This window comes from Artemia sp. Qi Xiang Cuo, chromosome 2 (assembly GCF_049724085.1).
Source record: "Artemia sp. Qi Xiang Cuo chromosome 2, ASM4972408v1, whole genome shotgun sequence".
Classification (NCBI taxonomy): Eukaryota; Metazoa; Arthropoda; class Branchiopoda; order Anostraca; family Artemiidae; genus Artemia; species Artemia sp. Qi Xiang Cuo.
Genome location: NC_142795.1, coordinates 51869225 through 51888656, shown reverse-complemented (window position 1 = coordinate 51888656; position 19432 = coordinate 51869225). Strand labels below are relative to the sequence as shown.

At 37.0% G+C, this 19432-nt stretch overlaps 1 protein-coding gene across 1 annotated transcript in view; it reads left to right on the top strand.

Annotated features, from left to right (window-relative positions):
- The window catches only part of LOC148955357 (sodium- and chloride-dependent glycine transporter 2-like), a 69218-nt gene that overhangs the window by 39549 nt on the left and 10237 nt on the right, over positions 1-19432 (top strand). Inside the window, exons 5-6 of the mRNA XM_089107077.1 lie at positions 12762-12990; positions 16711-16897. Coding sequence (XP_088963203.1) covers positions 12762-12990; positions 16711-16897 — 416 coding nt within the window. The remainder of the gene's footprint in view (positions 1-12761; positions 12991-16710; positions 16898-19432) is intronic.

Below are 19432 nucleotides of genomic sequence, written 5' to 3'. Positions count from 1 at the left end.
ATTTTACACTGGAAATAATGGGCATCTTTAAAAACTAAGAAGAATGTAAATTATCCCGTATATGAAGTGGGCTGCCCCCTCCGAAATACCTTGCTCTTTATGTTAGACTGACTTTCCATCACAATTAAATTAAAAAATAAACATTTTCAACTAGAAAAAAGGAGCATCGTTAAAAACTAAGACGAATGGAAATTATCCCGTATATGAAGTGAGCTACCCCCTCCGAAATACCTTGTTCTTTATGTTAAACTTTGACTTTTCATCCCAATTAAATTAAAAAATAAGCATGTTCAACTAGAAATAAGGAGTATAGTTAAAAACTAAGACGAATGGAAATTATCCCGTATATGAATTGAGCTACCCCCTCCGAAATACCTTTTTCTTTATGTTAGACTTTGACTATTAATCCAAATTAAAATATAAAATAAGTATGTTAAACCAGAAATAAGGAGAATCGTTAAAAACTAAGACGAATGTAAATTATCCCTTATATGAAGTGAGCTACCCCCTCCGAAATACCTTGTTCTTTATGTTAGACTTTGAATTTTTATCCCAATTAAATTAAAAAATAAGCATTTTCAACTAGAAATAAGGAGCATCGTTAGAAACTAAGACGAATGGAAATTATCCCGTATATGAAGTTAGCTGCCCCATCCGAAATACCTTGTTCTTTATGTTAGAGTTTGACTTTCCATCCCAATTAAATTAAGAAATAAGCATTTTCAACCAGAAATAAGGAGTATTGTTAAAAACTAAGACGAAGGGAAATTATCCCGTATATGAAGTGAGCTACCCCCTCCGAAATACCTTGTTCTTTATGTTAGACTTTGACTTATCATCCCAATTAAATTAAAAAATAAGCATTTTCAACTAGAAATCCCCCAAAAAATACTTTTCAGACATTTCTTGTTAAAAATTTTTATTTCAAGTCATTCATTTGGGTTTTTCACAAGCAATTCGTACCACAGTACGGCACTATAAGTACTCTAAGAGATCCTTCTGCCATCACCACACCACTTATGTATTATACGGAACACATCGAAGAAGTAAAGCTATCCGTTATTTCAATTCTTTTCTTGTCATCTACACCCCTCTTAGCATCAACTTCTTCGTATAGTATAACGTTAAACTATTTTAAATTGACAACACTGTCCAAACATCACTTGTGTATTATACAGTACACAATCAACCCATCTCCCCCAAAACACTTGTTAAATTTTTTATTTCAACTCATCTAGACGGGGTTTTCGCTCGGCGAAAACCCAGCTCGGCCCCCACCGTACAGCACTATAAGTACTCTAAGAGTATTCGCAAATGCTAAACCCTTTTCTTTTTTTTCTCCACCTTAATAGGATCAAATTCGCAAATCCTATCTGCCGACACATTCATATCAAACTATTGTTGGCTAAAGGCAATTGTCCAAAACAAATCAGAAACCGCTCTTGATAGCACAGACTTCAAAGAAATGGAACTGTGGATAACAGATGAGTGATAGACAGCTTTCCCTACAAAACCATTCCTAAATACGCAATTTGACAATCTCTAGTTTTCGATTAAAAAAACAACATTATAGCCTTATCTATAGTGAAGCATTTTTTCTACTTGTATGTTTACCCGAATATTCAACACGTACCATTTTTCCACGCCACCCACAAAACTCAATTCCTCCTAGAATTATTTAAACATTAATTAATATCGTTCATAGTGTCCAATTTGCGAATTCCTTATCCCTTTTTGCAAATGTCAATCACATAATTCCGATTGCAAAAGCGTGTTTAATCACGTTGCTTGGAAAGGTGCTCAAGGAACGTAAAGGTCCCCAAAATAGCACAGGAATTAAAAAAAAATGTCTACGTCAAACTGTGTGAGGGAGTTCTGACTCTCTTTGAAAAGGTGTAGAGCTTCTATAGAAGTATTACCTATATGCATGGGGCTACTCACTCTCTTTGAAAAGGTGTAGAGCTTCTATAGAATAACATGGTAATTCGTATAGCTTCTATAGAAATGGTAGGTACTACTCTACTACTTAGACAATCTGGGCATTGAAATGCACTCTTTTAGGCTTCTGACAACCCCTCTCCCCGCCGAGAAAATGACCCATCGCTTCTTCTTCATAAAAAAAAAGAAAAAAAGATACCGTTTATGCAGAATATCGTGGTTGTAGTCACTTTTTTTTATTTTAAAACCAATATATTTTCCTTGTTGTTCAATCAAAGGGATTGTAAGTTTCCCATATAGGGCTTATGGACAAGGTGGTTTTCAATTCAATTCAATTTATTTTAATAAAAAAAGATGAAACATAACACCAATAATAATATGGATCCTGGAAGCGAACTTGTTAAGGACCATAACAACAAAAAACTGAAAATGAACAAGAGAGAAAAAAAAGAAAAAACAGAAAAAAAAGAGAAAACACGGGTAAATTTAAGCAGGTTGATTAAAAATTTAGAGAATTATAATATCAAAGTATAGTAACATTGTTATACAACGTGCGGATACTGATGGATAGTTCGATACTGGAGGGTATCATATTCCACTGAAGTATAGATTTATATATAAAAGATCGCTTGGTGGAGCAAGAGACACACTTGCGGACGACAAAGGAATGGTTGGAGGAACGTAGACATAAGCCTTCAGAATTATTACAATTAAAATAAGATAATAATTGGGGAGGAAGGTTTTTATGGTAAGCGGAGTATTCAAGGGATAAATTTAATTTTTGAATGATTTGTTCAAAATGGATAATACCAAAATCGGAGAACAAGTCCTGGGTGGTATATAGTCGGGGCAGCCGAAAAACTGCTTTGATGGCACGGTTTTGGGCAGATTTTAATTTTATTGGTAACTGAAGGATAAGTTTTGCCCCAAACAGATCTGCAGTATGAGATATATGGGTAAATAAAAGAGTAATAAAGGGTGACAAGGATATCAGGGGGAAGAAAATTATTCACACGATAAATTATAATTACCTGTCGCAAGATTATGGCTCTTATGTAGGAAAAATGCGGTGCAAATGATAGGGAGGAGTCTATGTGGACACCAAGAAACTTGGCAACTTCGACCTGCGGGAGGAGATTGGTGGAATATTTTAGGCCAAGTGCTTGCTGAGCTTCATTTTTGTGTAAGGGGTTCGAAATAACACAACCTGACTTTTCTTGCTGTTAATGGTCATGCAGTTAACGAGAGACCATTCCTGTACTCTATTCAGAAGGATTTGAGCAGAGGTGACGACGGATGGTAAATTAGGGCCGGTGATGAAAAAGTTGCTATCGTCAGCAAAAAGTGCTGGGTGCACTGATGGACCCAGGCCTGTAACCAAATCATTAATATAAAAGAGGAAAAGTATTGGACCAGGAACAGAGCCCTGCGGGACGCCCCTCCGGACAGGTAGGGGATGCGAGGCCATGCCGCCCAGACTCACACTCTGTACTCTACCAGAGAGATAAGAGCCGAACCATGAGAAAGGAATTCCACGAATCCCTATGTTCTTGAGTTTACTTAATAAAACACTGGGATCAACCATGTCAATGGCCTTAGAAAAATCCAGTAATAAGCCAATTACAGTATTTTTAAGGTCAAGTTGGGAACGGATGAACTGTGTGGTGTCGATTAGTACATGAGCAGTTGAAAATTTGGAACGGAAGCCATATTGATGAGAAGAAATCAACGAATCTGAAGGATTAATCCCAAATAAAAAGGAAGAAAGACGTCGGAAGATAATTTCCGAGCACTTTGGATACAATTGGAAGAAGTGAGATTGGACGATAATTACTTATCTCAGACGGATCGACTTTTTTATGAATCGGGATAACAATTGCTGACTTAAATATTTCTGGGAAGACTCCATAGATCATAGACAGGTTTGCTATATGCACAATGGGTTCACAAACATAGGAAGATGCAGTTCTAAGAAGCTTATTACTTATCCCAAGGAAGTCAGGTGTACTACTATTAGAGAGAGATTCGATAACTTGAAGCACCTCATTGCTATCAGTTGGAGAGAAAACCATGGATCTGGGATTCTTGCTAGGGTGTACTAACTCGGAGGGGGAACTGATGTCCTTAAGGTTTATAGGTATATTGGTACTGATGGATACAACTGGTACTTAAGGTACATAGGTACTTAAGGTTTATAGGTACTGATGTCCTTAAGGTTTATAGGTATAGATCTTGAATTCCTTTTTTTTTAAAGAATTTCATTTATTGTTGACCAAATTTTTTGCAAGTTCCCTTTGCAGTGAGTGATTTTTGAATAATATTTTTTTTTTTGCTTCACGGATGAGTTTGGTATATAAGTTTTTGTATTTTTTATAATTAGTTAGGTCAATAACGCTACTGGTTTTGCAAGCTAACTTATACAGGTCATTTTTACAGTATGAAGAGATTATCAGGCTATTGGACATCCAGGGGTGTATATAGGTAATTTTTCGGTTTGATTTACAGACTGGAAAGGTTGAACTGATAAGATCACTCAGTCTCGCTGTAAAACCATTTGTGGCTGAATTAACATCCTGACAATCCAAAACCTTGGACCAGTCAAAGAATTTCAAACGATCCATGAACCGGTTCATATTCATAATATTATATATTCTATTAGACGTAGGGGTATTAGTTCTAGGGTGTTTAGTAGTTGGTTGGAAGGGTAGGGAGAGATAGATTGGAAAGTGGTCTGACAGGTCAGAGAATATTACTTTGGAGGACAGGTGGTTTCCCAGGGAAGTGGATACAAAAATGTTATCAATTACAGTAGCGGTAGACCTCATAGGATCAACTCTAGTAGGAAAAAGGATTGTTGGAAGAAGGCCGCTTGAGGTAAATGTTTCAAAGAAGTTATCACAATCATTATTATTGCTAACATTTAGTAAATTACAATTGAAGTCCCCAAAAACTATTGCCTTCTTTTGTAAATTAATAAAACTAGAAAAGTCATCAAAAAGATTACAAAAGAAAGGTCTCGGAAATGAGGGAGGTTTATAAAACAATGAAAAAATAAAAGAATTGTCGTCAACACTTATATCAACAATTATGGAATAAATGTATCTATTATTTATAGGTTGCGAGAATAAGGATTCACAGTGTAATAGCCTGGGGAATTTTAGACTTGACCGGATGTAAAGAGAAATGCCACCAGAGGACTTGGTTAATTTTCTTCCAATATGAATAGCTTGAAAGCCAGGGAGGGAAAATTCATTAGTATCATCAATTTCTGAAAGCCACGTCTCCGTTATTCCAATTACGTCGAAAGGGCAGTAACCGTTAATTAAAATTAAATCTTTAAAATTAGTCCACTTATCTCTTATGCTTCTGATGTTAAAGCAGATTATATTAAGTTTGGTCTCTTCCATTAGCTTAGGTTTTACATTTTTTACAAAATCAAAAGTGTCGAGATATTCATAGTTAATATGGCTTAAGGGGCTATCAGGGCTAGCTAAGGGGTTGTTGCGCAAACTATTTTGGTCATCGTAATAGTTAAAAACAACATTATTGCACAGTGATAATTTTGTGAGAAACGTAAAATCTTGCATAGTATACATTTAAATATCCATTGTGGTCAAAGTTTCATCATTTGCTTGATTTGAATATTGAAATTCTTCTTCAGCCGACGAATTATCATTGGTGATAATTTTGGACTGGGATGGAAAGTTTGCCGTTTTTTTTTTTTCTTAGATTTCTTGCCTTTGACTAGGGCAATGGCACCGATTCGATTTGCAGTTGAGTCAAAAGGCTTAACTAGCTTCGATTTGGAATTTATGTCCTTTTTGATGGAAGATAGTTGAGCTATAGCTGTTTGCAAGATGTCATCACCTAGGAGTTTGGTGATAGCTTTCTTTTTTAGAATATTTTTGATTTCCTGGTTCTTGAAGCACCTCCAGGCAGTGCCGACTGGTTCCCTCAGGGGTACCTCTTTGCCATTCTTGGCAAATGGCGTCTGCATCTTTTGGGAGGCAGGATCTTTACGGCCCCTGTGGTCCGGCATAGGGGGACTGACTAACGCATTTGAACAGAACCGTTTGTGATTCTGTAAGACCTGATGATGTATTTGCATCTTCTACAACAACTGTTGCTTGGCTTCTACTGGGCCGATGGGGTGTGGGTTGCCGAGGGATTCTTGAAGCTACAACTGAGTAGGGTAGGTTCCTTTTATCCGATGTGCTAAGGATTATGACTCGCTTTTGGTGAGCCGGGCAAGATTGTTTTTGGAGGGTTGTGTGTCCCTTACGGTTACAATTTCTGCAGAAAGGGTCTGACTCATGGCATTCACTAATTGCGTGGCCTGTTTTCCCACACTTAAGGAAAGACGGATGGGACTGTTTGCATTGTTTTTCGCTGTGACCGTGGGCCAGACAAGTAGAGCATTGTAGGGGCTTAGGCTTATAAATCTTATAAAAAAGGGACATACCGTACAAAAATATTTCTCTGTTTAGCTCGACTTTGCAGGAAATGAGGATTGAACGGCTTGGGTGAAGGACTCCTTCTTTGTTTAAACTTAGCCTTATTGCAGTTGAAGGATTTATGAGAATGCCGGAAGAATCTATTAGTTCAGTTTTTATTTCCTCCACTTTTACACTGGTATCAACACCATAAAGCACATACTTGTGTAACTTTTCCACATTTTTTTTTTGTGGCTAAAATTTTCGAGCCATCAAGGATTATTTCTTTGGATTTTGACAGGACATGGTCCGCCACCTGAGAAGACGTAAAGTACATATCAATAGACTCGTCCTGCTTCAAAACAAGGTCAAATTTACCTTGGCGATCAGAAAAACAGCTTTCCTAATTTGCATTATTCGATCTTATGAAAAGGGTTGGCCATTGATTTTCTTGATTGAGACAGAATAATAATTGGGGTAATCTGTACTACTAGTTTCTGGGACACTTGAACGAAGGGGTTGCACTATCACTGGCGAACGAGTTTCATCCTTTTTCCTCTTTTTCCAGGCGTCTCCCCTCTTTCATTAGAGTTAGTTGTGGCTAATGCCTGAATTCCTGACAAGTGGCTAACTGTTTTCGACCGCGAAGTTGGGGGGGGGGTTCTAGAAAGAGGTTTAGAAGTAGGTAGGAAGGGCGACTGGCCAAGGGTTTCGGTGGGAGTATCCTTCTCGGGTGGTAGCCTTGGGGGCTGCTTTTTTCCCGACATTTATTCTGACGAGACACTACAGATTCACGAACTGTTAATCAGTCTTAATTTAAGGTTACGTGACCAAAAGTAAATATTTAGTTATGGAACTAATTTATTCACTATGATAAATAATAACTCACTTTGTGTGAAGTGAACAATCCCTCACAATTAAATCCACAATTTAATTGCGCAATCTAACACAGTACAGTACAGAGATAATCCGATTAGGTTCATAAGTTAGTTCCTTTTAGTTCAGATACTAAAAAGTGTACTTTTTTTTATCTGACTCTTATTTTTAGGATTGATGGGTTATTTTATTTCTTAATATTGGACATGATCGTCTCTTACTAGGTTGCTAGCTACAGCTGCGACACAGATTTTACATAGTCCCAATTTATAATGAGCCATATTGATCCTTTGTGTATGGGGCGTGATCGTCTCTTACTAGGTTGCTAGCTACCGCTGTAACCCGGAACCACTGCAACCTGGATTGACAACCCAGATTATGTAAACCCTGATTACAAACAGGAGAAGGCCTACGGCTTTTTCTTCTTTGGAGTAGTAAGAGACGACTCTCAAAGAATCAGTCAGCAAACTAAGTCCAGTGTATGCAATGGTTTGTTCTTCTAATGATCGTCTTTTAATATAATTGTAAATCAAACTAAGTCTAATATGTCCCATGGCTTGTTCTTTATTAGGTTTATGATACCGATGAAAATTACATAATCCCCATTTATTTTCCAGTTAACATTGGCTAGATGTCGTTCTTTACTATAAATTACTATGGGGCATGATCGTATCTTACTAGGTTACTAGCTATCGCTGCAACCCGGATCATATATAAAAAATCTAATTGAAAAATACCATTTATGATGAACTATATCGGTCCTTTATGTAAGTTGCTAGCTACCGCTGCAACCCGGATAATAAACTGATTACAAACAGGAAAAAGCCTACGGCTTTTCCTTCTTTGAAATTGTTAGAGACGAACCTCAAACAATCAAGTAGCTAACTAATTCCACTGTATGCAATTGTTTGTTATTCCAATGATCGTCTTTTAATTTAATGATCTGACTGTATTTTTAGGAGTTCTGGGTTTTTATATTTCTTAGCATTGGACTGATCGTCTCTTACTAGGTTGCTAGCTACTGCTGCAAACCAGATTCATATATATAGCTATGAGAGGCAGCGTGGTCGAGTGGTCCAAGGCGCTAGTGTTTGCCACCAGTCTCTTCGGAGGCGTAGGTTCAAATCTTACCGCTGGTATTATGATTTATGTAAAAAAATCAAATATCTTTGAAAAGACTGCAGTATGAAAAGACATCAAAAATGCAGTTTTTAGTGGGAAAATTTATTCTCTTTTAGAAATAATTAATTTTAGCTACAAAAGATTTTTAACCCAATTAATTAACTTTAAATGAACCATTGAACAACTCTCTACGATGTTCCAGTGCCAAGCTATCTGTGGAAAAGAAAGAAAAAAAAACAAAAAACAAAAATATGCCGTTTAGGCAGAATGTTGTAGTAGCTGCCACTTTTCTTGATTTTCAAGCCAATATATTTCCCTTGCTGTTCAAGCCAAGGGACAGAAAGTTTCCTATACAGGGGTTTCGGAAGAGGCGGTTCACATGGTGTACTTTTAGCTTTGATCTGACGCTTTTTTTAGGAGTTATGGGTTTTTATATTTCTTAACATTGGACGTGACGTCTCTTACTAGGTTGCTAGCTACCGCTGCAACCCGGAAAATTTCAAGCCTTCCTATCACTTTTGACTATTCAAAAGGGCACTAGACCTTTCGATTTACAATGGAAGAAGCCCCTTTTAAGATTCTACGACAACGCTTTCTATAAACACCTTATATGCCCCAGGGCATAAATTACAACCCTTACCCTAAGGGCTCTGAGGGTGGTTGTCATCCTCTACGACATAATTCCCAGAACTTTCAACTACGTTAAACAAAATGGCTATCTCAAAATTTTTATTGGATGTGTTTGGGGAAATGGTGGGTGTGAGAGGGCGTGAGAGGGCGTTAGTCGCTCTCCAATCCCTTTCAACTATTAAAAAGGCCCTAGCCCTTTCAATTTCCTATTAAATGAGCCCTTTTGAAGTTTATACGACAATACTTTCAATAAAAACCTTATTTGCCCCCAGGACACAACTTACAACCCTTGCCCTGAGGTCCGGGGGAGGGGGCGTTGTCATCCTCAAATACCTAATTTCCAGAACTTTCTACAACGTTGAACAAAATAGCTATCTGAAAATTTTGATTGGATGTGTTTGGGGGAATTGTGGGCGTGAGAGGGGGTTAGCTACCCTCCAATTATTTTTGACTATTAAAAAGGGCGCTAGCCCTCTTAATTTCCATTTGAATGAGCCCCTTTTGAAGTTTCTACGACAACGATTTCTAAAAAAAAACCTTATGTGCCCCCAGGACATATCTTACAACCCTTGCCCTGAGGGTTGTGTGGTAGTTTCCTCCTCAAAAACATAATTTCTGTCTGGAAATCAACTACGCTGAACAAAATGGCTATCTAAAAATTTTGATTGGACGTGTTTGAGGAAAAGGTGGGCGTGAGAGGGGGATTAGTTGCCCTCAAATCACTTTCGACTATTAAAAAGGGCACTAGCCCTTTGAATTTCCGATCGAATGAGCATTTTTTCAAGTTTCTATGACAAAAATTTCAATAAAAACTTATATGCCCCCAGGGCTTATCTTAGAACCTTTACCCCTGAAGACTACCCCTGGGGGGAGTTTCCTGCTCAAAGGTATAATTTCCTGAACTTTAAACTGCGTGGAACAAAATGGCTATCTCAAAATTTTAATTGGATGTGTTTCGGGAGATGGTGGGCGTGGAAGAGGTGTTAGTTGCCTTCCAATCACTTTCGACTATTAAAAAGGGCACAAGCCACTCCAATTTCCAATTGAATGATCCCTTTTCGAAGTTTCTACGACAACTTCTTCGATACGAAGTGCCCTTCTCTAGAAGAAAAAATAATAACTAATGCATTGTGCCAACATCGTTCTTATATGCCCCCAGGGCATAACTTAAAATTCTTGCCTGGAGGGTTGTGGGGGAGTGTCCTCCTCAAAAACATATTTTCTATTTGAAAATCAACCACGCTGAACAAACCAGCTATCTCACACTTTTGATGGGACGTTTTTGGGAGAATGATACACGTGGGGGAGGGCTAGTTTTCGACCAATCTCTTTGAACTATTAAAAAGGGCACTACCCGCTTCATTTTTCAATCGAATGAGTTCTTTTTAAAGTCTTTAGGACAGCATCTTCGATACAAAGTGCCCAGGTATGGGAAAAAAATAAATAAACAAATAAATAATACATTGTTCCAACATCGTTCTTTACTATGATTGAAAGTTTTTTGGGAAATGGTGGGTGTGAGGGGGGGGGTTAATTACTCTCCACTCACTTTCGACTATTAAAAAGGGCAATTTCAATACCAATCAAATGACCCTTTTTGAAATTTCTACAACAACTTTCTATATGACCTTATATGCCCCCAGGGCGTAACTTACAACCCTTGCACTGAGGGTTCTGAGGGGGTTATCCTCCTAAAAAAAATCTAATTTCCAGAATTTTCAACTACGTTGAATAAAATGGATGTCTCAAAATTTTGATTGGATGTGTTTGGGAAAATGGTGGGCGTGAGAGGGGCGTTAGTCGCACTCTAACCACTTTCAACTATTAAAAAAGGCACTAGCCCTCTCAATTTCCAATTGAATTAGCCCTATTGAAGTGTCTACGACAACGCTTTCAATAAAAACCTTATATGCCCCCAGGGCATAACTTACAACCCTTGTCCTGAGTTCTGGGGGGGGGGGTTGTCATTCTTAAAGACCTAATTTCTAAAACTTTCAACTGCGTTGAATAAAATGGCTATCTCAAAATTTTTATTGGATGTGTTTGGGGAAAATGTGGGCTTGAGAGGGAGGTTAGTTGCCCTCAAATCACTTTCGACAATTAAAAAGGGCACTAGCCCTTTGAATCTCCAATCGAATAAGCCCTTTTCCGAGTTTCTACGACAAAGATTTCAATTTAAAACCTTATATGCCCTCAGGACACAACTTATAACCCTTGCCCTGAAGACTGTTGGAGGAGTGTCCTCCTCAAAGGGTATAATTTTATGAACTTTAAACTGCGTGGAACAAAATGGCTATCTCAAAATTTTGAATGGATGTGTTTGGGGAAACTTTGGGCGTGTAAGGGGTGTTAGTTGCCTTCTAATCACTTTCGACTATTAAAAAGGGCACTAGTCATTTCAATTTCCAATCGAATGAGCCCTTTTTGAAGTTTCTACGACAACACGTTCTATAAAAACCTTATATGCCCCCAGGGCATAAATTACAACCCTTAACCGGAGGGTTGTGGAGGGGGGGGGGTTGTCATCCTCAAAGACCTAATTTTCAGAACTTAAACTACGTTGAATAAACTGGCTATATCAAAATTTTGATTGGATGTGTTTGGGGAAAAAATGGGCGTGAGAGGGGGGCTACTTGCCCTCCAATCACTTTAGACTATTAAAAAGGGCACTACTAGGCACTAGCCCTTTGAATTTCCAATCGAATGAGCCTTTTTTTGAAGTTTCTACGACAACGCCTTCTATAAAAACCTTACATCCCCCCAGGGCATAACTTATAACCCTTGCCCTGAAGGCAGTGGGACCTCCTCAAAAACATAATTTATATCGGGAAATCAACTACGCTGAACAAAATGGCTATCTAAAAATTTGATTGGATGTGTTTCGGGAAATGGTGGGCGTGGAAGGGGTGTTAGTTGCCTTCCAGTCACTTTCGACTATTAAAAAGGACGCGAGCCACTCTAACTTTCCATTGAATGAGTCATTTTCGAAGTTTTTGCGACAACTTCTTCGATACGAAGTGTCTGTTCTAAAGGAAAAAAACTAATAAATAAGACATTGTGCCAACATCGTTCTTATATCCCCCCAGGGCATAACTTAAAACCCTTGCCCTGAAGGTTGTGGGGGAGTGTCCTCCTCAAAAACATGTTTTCTATCTGGAAATCAACTGCGCTGAACAAAATGGCTATCTCAAAATTTTGATTGGATGTGTTTGGAGGAATGATGGGCGTGTTGCGGGGGGCTAGTTGCCCTCCAATTACTTTCGACTTTTAAAAAGGGAACTAGCCACTCCAATTTCCAATCGAATGAGCCCTTTTCCCTTCGAAAATCATTTTCCCTTCGATTTTCCCTTCGAAAATCATTTCCGCTACTAAAAAACGCATGCTTTAAATAAAGTATAGTTTCCATAAAACTTGATTCGCGTTTCAAATATGAATATAGCAGCTTTTTTAAATACCAGAAGAAACTTGGTATTGATTCTTTCTTTATTTGTCACGATAGGTATTTAACAGCAAAATGTGCACTCAATGACATAATACTCCTGGATGTCACAACCCATTGATGCTATTTTCCAAAAAACGAAAAACGAGGGGTTCCACATGACATAACCACAAGGTTTCCTGCCAATTATTCCATTCTTTCAAGTTATACACCCAAAGTCATTTTTTACTGTATTTTTGTCACATCTTCACAGACTAATGTAAGAATTTTATAAATTAAAATCATTTTTCAAACCATAACTTAGTTATTACTTATTTTTAAAGGTATGGGGCGATGCTGCTATGCAAATCTTCTTTGCTCTTTCACCTTGCTGGGGAGGATTGATCACGTTGGCCAGCTACAACAAATTCCATAACAACTGTTTCAGAGATTCTCTGATCATAGCTACTGGTAATGTTTTAACAGCTTTTTTTGCTGGATTCGTCATTTTTGGCATCATGGGTTTCATGGCTCATGAACTTGGTAAACCAGTGGACACTGTTGCAACAGAAGGTATTTCATCCAAAATTTAACAAATACTTACATGGCTTGCCTATTCTAGTTGACTTGTAAAAAATACAGTTTTCTATTGAAACTGGAATTCTAGAATAGTCAAAGCTTCAAAGCATTATAAACTTTACTTCTAAGGAAGATACTACATTTCCAATTCCAGTTATACTATTTGTATTATTTTTGACGAGTTCAACCAGAGTAATTTATGGCCTGGGCCAGTCAAAAATTACCATTACATACTTACTAAAGTATCATTGGTGGAAAACAATATCAATAATTGCAGTGACCTCTTTGAGGAAATCTGTCGAACAGTTTTGAAAACTGGAAAAGAAACTACTGAAATATTACCCGGAAATTTAACATATAGCTGCTCGAAATCAAACAATATAAGTGAAAGTAAATCAGTAAAAAAAAAAAAAAAAAAAAAAATTTAATTTGGAAGTTTTTTTCCATAAAATCAATCCTGAGAACTTTTCAGGGTTGGGTCCAGAAGTATCATCCATCTAGCGTTATTGTGAAATAGTAAATTTGTTGTTACTCCCCCTCCCCTCCCTGTGTAAACAAAACTATGTGATACACATTGTGATATTGAAGGTTTTATTTATACTTGTGTGCGTACATAATTACACTTAAAATATCATCGTGCTTCTCATGTTTTTATAACCTTCAACGTTTCAAATAAGTATCTTTAACATCTGTCTAAAATTTTATGATACGAATAAAGTATAATGAGTCCTCATTATAGGTTTAAAAAGCTAAATAAAAAAGAGATTAGAGCGATTTTTCTCACTTTTAGAATTTTGTAAAGTTGAACCTTTTCATAGAAGGGGTATTGTGCTGATAAAAAACTTGAGATTTAAAAATAGCAGCGATTGGTGAGTTAAGAAAACGTTAAATTTCTCATTGTCGACCTTTAGAAAATTCCATGGGCTGAAGACCCAAAAAGCAAAGATGTTCAATTCCAGGCAATCATTCTTGCTGCAAATCTGATAAATAAATTAAAGCGCATCTTTTAACGAAATATTTGAGTGACTGCTGCCTGATTCCTGTAGTTTATTTTTTATTTGATACTTTTCGTTGTAAAACTGCTTGTTCGTTCTGCTGTTATAAAACTGATGTTGTAAAACTGTTTAAACAGTTCGTTACCACGAACTGTTTGACACGTATGGAATGTTGATCAGTAGACCAGCTATGTGCCTTACATAACTCTATACTAACTTGTTTATAATAAATCATAGAGATATAAAAAGAAGATTAGCTATCCTATACATAGGATTGGGGGCCGTAGCGATTGACCTATGCTCTCCCACAGTGATGTTTGGCACACCAGATGTTTTTGTCTTTCAATTTTAGTGTAATATAAATTAGAAACTAAAGTAATTTATCTTTAGGGGATGGAAGAACTACCCGATATTTAAACTTTATTTCTAGACTCCGTTTTGGAAGGAGAGAAATTGTATGAAAGAATATGAAAGATGTTGTAAAACTGTTTAAACAGTTCGTTACCACGAACTGTTTGACACGTATGGAATGTTGATCAGTAGACCAGCTATGTGCCTTGCATGACTCTATACTAACTTGTTTATAATAAATCATAGAGATATAAAAAGAAGATTAGCTATCCTATACATAGGATTGGGGGCCGTAGCGATTGACCTATGCTCTCCCACAGTGATGTTTGGCACACCAGATGTTTTTGTCTTTCAATTTTAGTGTAATATAAATTAGAAACTAAAGTAATTTATCTTTAGGGGATGGAAGAACTACCCGATATTTAAACTTTATTTCTAGACTCCGTTTTGGAAGGAGAGAAATTTTATGAAAGAATATGAATATGGAAATTTTATGATTTTAGTCACAATCGCACAATAAAGCTCATGTTTAAGTCAGTAGAGCAATTTTACAAAATAGCAGCAATTGCTTACGATTCTATTGATTTGAAATTTCTCTGAAGGAGTGTTTCTTCAGTTGCTTTTATTTTTGCTTTTCTGTGAGCATCCATTATTCCAGAAAATTTTTACTTAAGCAGGATTTCAAAGTTTGTTTTTTTGAAGAATTCACCAGAGTAATAATCATTTCTAAATAACTGCTTTTTGTCATTGATATTTCCAACTGTACTTTTACGACAGAGCAAATTCCAAATTTTTTCTGCTTCAAGTACCAGTTATAGGCAGTGTTAGAAATGGTTTTTACCTAAAATGACATCTATATTAACCGTTTTTGGAGAATGCCATGAAATTTTAAGATGATCAGGCTTTTATTACAACCCGTCTTTTTTTATTTAAACTAATATATATTCGTAACTTTAAAGTCTTCTTATGATGTAAAAGCTTTTTGAAGATATGAATGAGTTTCTTTGTTGTACGTAAAACGTCTTTAAATATGGCTGGAGTATTAGTTCGTGCACTTTACTCTAAATTTTTACGTTTTGTGCAGTATAAGGTGATATATTGCTACTAATGCTGCTACAGCTAACAACTAACCGCAGTCCGCAGCAACAAGCCAACTTTGGCTCCTCCATCCCTAACTATTAAAAGCCTCTTTATACACTCTGCAGAAGTCCCAATTCTTTTCAAATCTTTTCTTACAGCCTCTTCCAAACCCATTTGGGGATGACCTGCTTTTCGCTTGGTCCTAGATAGTTTGCCGAAAAGGACAAACAATCTTTGGCAATCTGTCATCCTTCATCCGAAAAACATGTAGTAGCCATCTCAACCTTCGTCTCATTATAGCCCTAGGAAAAGGAGTTGAACCATATTTTTCCTACAGCTTACTGTTTGAAATACGGTCACTCAAACGAGTACTCAAAAGAATATGTAGACAGTTCCTTTGGAAAACATATAACAAATCCTCCGCCGTCTTTTGAAGCACCTAAGTTTTGGAACCATACTTTAGCACTGTGATTACTGTAGCTTCTAATATTTTACCTTGGATCACAGATTTATCTACCTATTCTCACTCCATCCACCATCTTTAATAATAATACTCGGGTAAGAAAACATGTCCATAATGATCGATCTTTTCCTTCTCAGCATTGCCTCTTCACCTTCATTTAGTCCCAGTCTTAAGTGACTTAGTCTTCTGAATGTTAATTTTAAAACTATTCTTGAACCCTGAATTTTCAAATTCTCCCAAAAATCATTCATTTCGCTAATATTTTAGTCTAGGACACTCAAATCCCCACACAATTTAAGTATAATAGAGATTTACCTTCCCATTTGATTCCCTGCTCTCCCATAGCCTTGCCGAGTTCCTTAGGACAAATTCCTTCAAAATGATGCATGCAAATGGAGTAGAACCCAACCCTGCTTAACTCCTGATTCAAAATGAATCCAGCTACTAGCCTCAATTCCTACTTTAACCACAGCAACATTGTTTTCGTGCATAATCCTGATCACTTTAATGTATTTATCTGGTATACCATGTAAAGATAGGCCCTTCGCTAAAGCTCTTCTATAGGCTGAATCAAACACTTGTTTATGATCTCCTTAAATTTCAGATTTAAATTAACTCTATACACTACTAGATGGTGATCTTTACTTTTAACGTCAATAACATCACTCCTATAAAACCTAGTATCTTGTATCGATCCTGTCAGTCTTCAGTTTACAATAATATTATCAATTAGGTTGGCTGTCAACCATCATGTGAGCACCCTGCTGTTTACTAAGCACTAACAGCGAGGCCTATTAATTAAGTAATGCGTTGTTAATTTTTCAGGAGCTGGTCTTGCGTTCATTGCCTATCCCGAAGCTGTTTCTAGGCTACCATTCGCACCCTTTTGGTCAATTTTATTCTTCGTTATGCTGCTCACGCTTGGACTCGGAACACAATTTACCGTCTTGGAGACAGTAGTGACAACAATAGTTGATTCTTGGCCAGACAAGTTTCGGGGACGTAATCATAAGTGAGCCATGTCTACGGGGTTTACGATAATTTTTTCTGTTAACTTATAATTTTTCGTTATTTTATGACATTTTGAAGATACTAATGGGCAAAGTTCGATATTTCGAAACATTGCGCGTCGATATATCGATATATTTTCGAATTGTTAACCGTTTTGAGCTAACATTAAGATGTAAAAAGGATAACTTAAGTAATACAAGGGGCTAATGAAAATAGCAAAAATGAAAATACAAAGTAGCAAGCACTAATTCACAGTCACCTCAATAAGATGAAAAACAATAAAATCCACGGTTAAAATGACGAGTGAAATGTTCCCCAAAAGGAACTACGGTATCTTGCTGTTGTTGGAGTGTGCTTTCTGTTGCCTGTTGCTAGTTAGTCTAGTATGTTATTTAGTTGCCATGTTGTCTTGATAGGGAGGGAGGATATGACGGTGAAAGTTAGACTGAAGGCAGTGGTGAACTCATAAAATAATTATGGGTTGCTGAACGGGGGCCCTGGGCTCAACCATCGGAATTTTTGTTTTTTTTTAATTCCTTTGAAAAGCCAGTATTTTAATGCATTAGTTGAAGTTTGTTTTAGCTCTTTGAATGCAAGCTTTGAGTAGGGACTATAGGAATGAATGATAAAACTGAGCAGATTAAATAATATTTTAGGTTTTATTTTAACATCTTTTATATCAGCTTTTATATCAAATCTTTTTATATCAGCTGTCTTATAAAACAGATTTGAGTCTTCTTTGGTTCTTCGTCAGTATGGATAATACACTGTCTAAGTCAACTGGAATTTCCCTGTGGATATTGAGATTGGCTAAGTTGTTGTTTTCCAAATCTTCTTCATAAATTTCAATCAACTTCAAAAACACCTCTTCCATCTCTTTACTTTCTTCACTATTCTCTGGATAAGTATGAAGCAAGCAGTGAAACTCTTTCAAAATGTTCTTGTGCTTTTAGAAACATTCTCCAATGCAAGAAGTAAAACTTTCAATCCTGGGGATGAGTACGTTCTGGGAATTGTTCTGTGCTTTCGGCTGAGACATTGCTTCTGTGTGTCCGCTTCCCAACAACACTTAGAACACTAATTGTAGTTTCATTCAATTCGGCCATTTTTTTGAGTCTTTAAACAAGACTGAAAATTCTTCGTCAGCTTTTTCTCTTATAAATTCATACTCTGATGTACACAGTCATCATAGTTCAAAGCAGCCCAGAGATCCGCGTCGCTTGACTATGGCTTGACTACACTGACACAATACAAAAAAGCGTAGCTGAGCAGATTCTCAGCTGATACTAGAGGTACAATATACTCTGACTGACATAGAACTGTCAAAAAGACATCGGCTCCTGAAAATGTGTCCTTATCATCCCAACACTTGATTTCTTCTAAGGATGAAATAATAGGGATGTACAGCATCTTCATGACGAGGACAGTATCATGCCTTTGAACTCATCTGGTTGGGCATAGCTGTTTGTGTTTTGTTTCATACTTTATAGTACTAAGGTTTCAATTTATCTCTGGAGAGTATTTTGCCTCATCGGTGGGTTAAAAAAAGACCATACTTTTTCAGTAGTGCCAAAAAAAATTTTGATCTGCAGCATTTGTAATGGCAAAGTCAAGGATGTGTGACGCGCAGTGTACATATACTGCCTTCGGGCAAAGTTTCTGCACAACAGCCTGAGCACCTTTGACCTCTCCGGTCATGGCTGATGCCGCCATCATATCCTTGTTCTCTCAGATCTTTTATTTCAAGATTGCACTCTTCAAGTCCTTTCAACAGTGTTTCTCCAAGCTCCACGCCAGTCGTTGATTCTAGAGGCACAAGCTGCAAAAACTTTTCATTAATCTTATAACCATTCTTCGTGTTATAAGAGACATACCTCACAGACAATGAAAACTGTTATTGAGTCGACACGTGTGTAGTCCCATCAGCTAACACACTGAAAAAAGTAATATCTTTAATATTTTTGACCATGGGATTTTTTATTACTTTGTCACAAGCATCAATGGTTTGATTTTGGATGTTCCAGCTAATATAAGTGACATTTTTACCACATGACTTGAAATGGTCTCTTAATTTTTCGTCACCTGCTCCAATAAGCATCTGCAATAGGGCTCTGAAATTTCTCTCATTATCATCTGGCATTGTGTCTAAGTTGAAGTCTCTATAATCTCTGTGGCCTCGAAGAACTATTCCCTGTCGCCCACAAAAAAATTACCGTTTCTACTACGGGTTTTAACCTCTCCGCATTTTCTTTTGCCTGATTGGCTATGCCTACATCTAAAGATTTGTCAATGGGATTAATTTTTCCTTCCACTACTGTTTTCAAATTGTTGAATTCGGTTATGGTACGTTTGTGGTATTATAAATGAGAATGTGACTCAAATTTTTCAATAGCCTTTTTTTCAACTTTGAAATCCTTCTTGGACAAGCTGGCCTGTTTTTGGGATGATCTCATACCCACTTGAGTTGGAGTAAAGAGTACACAATAAGTGCATTAAGCCCGGTTTTCTATCTCAGAGTATGACAACCACTTATAAT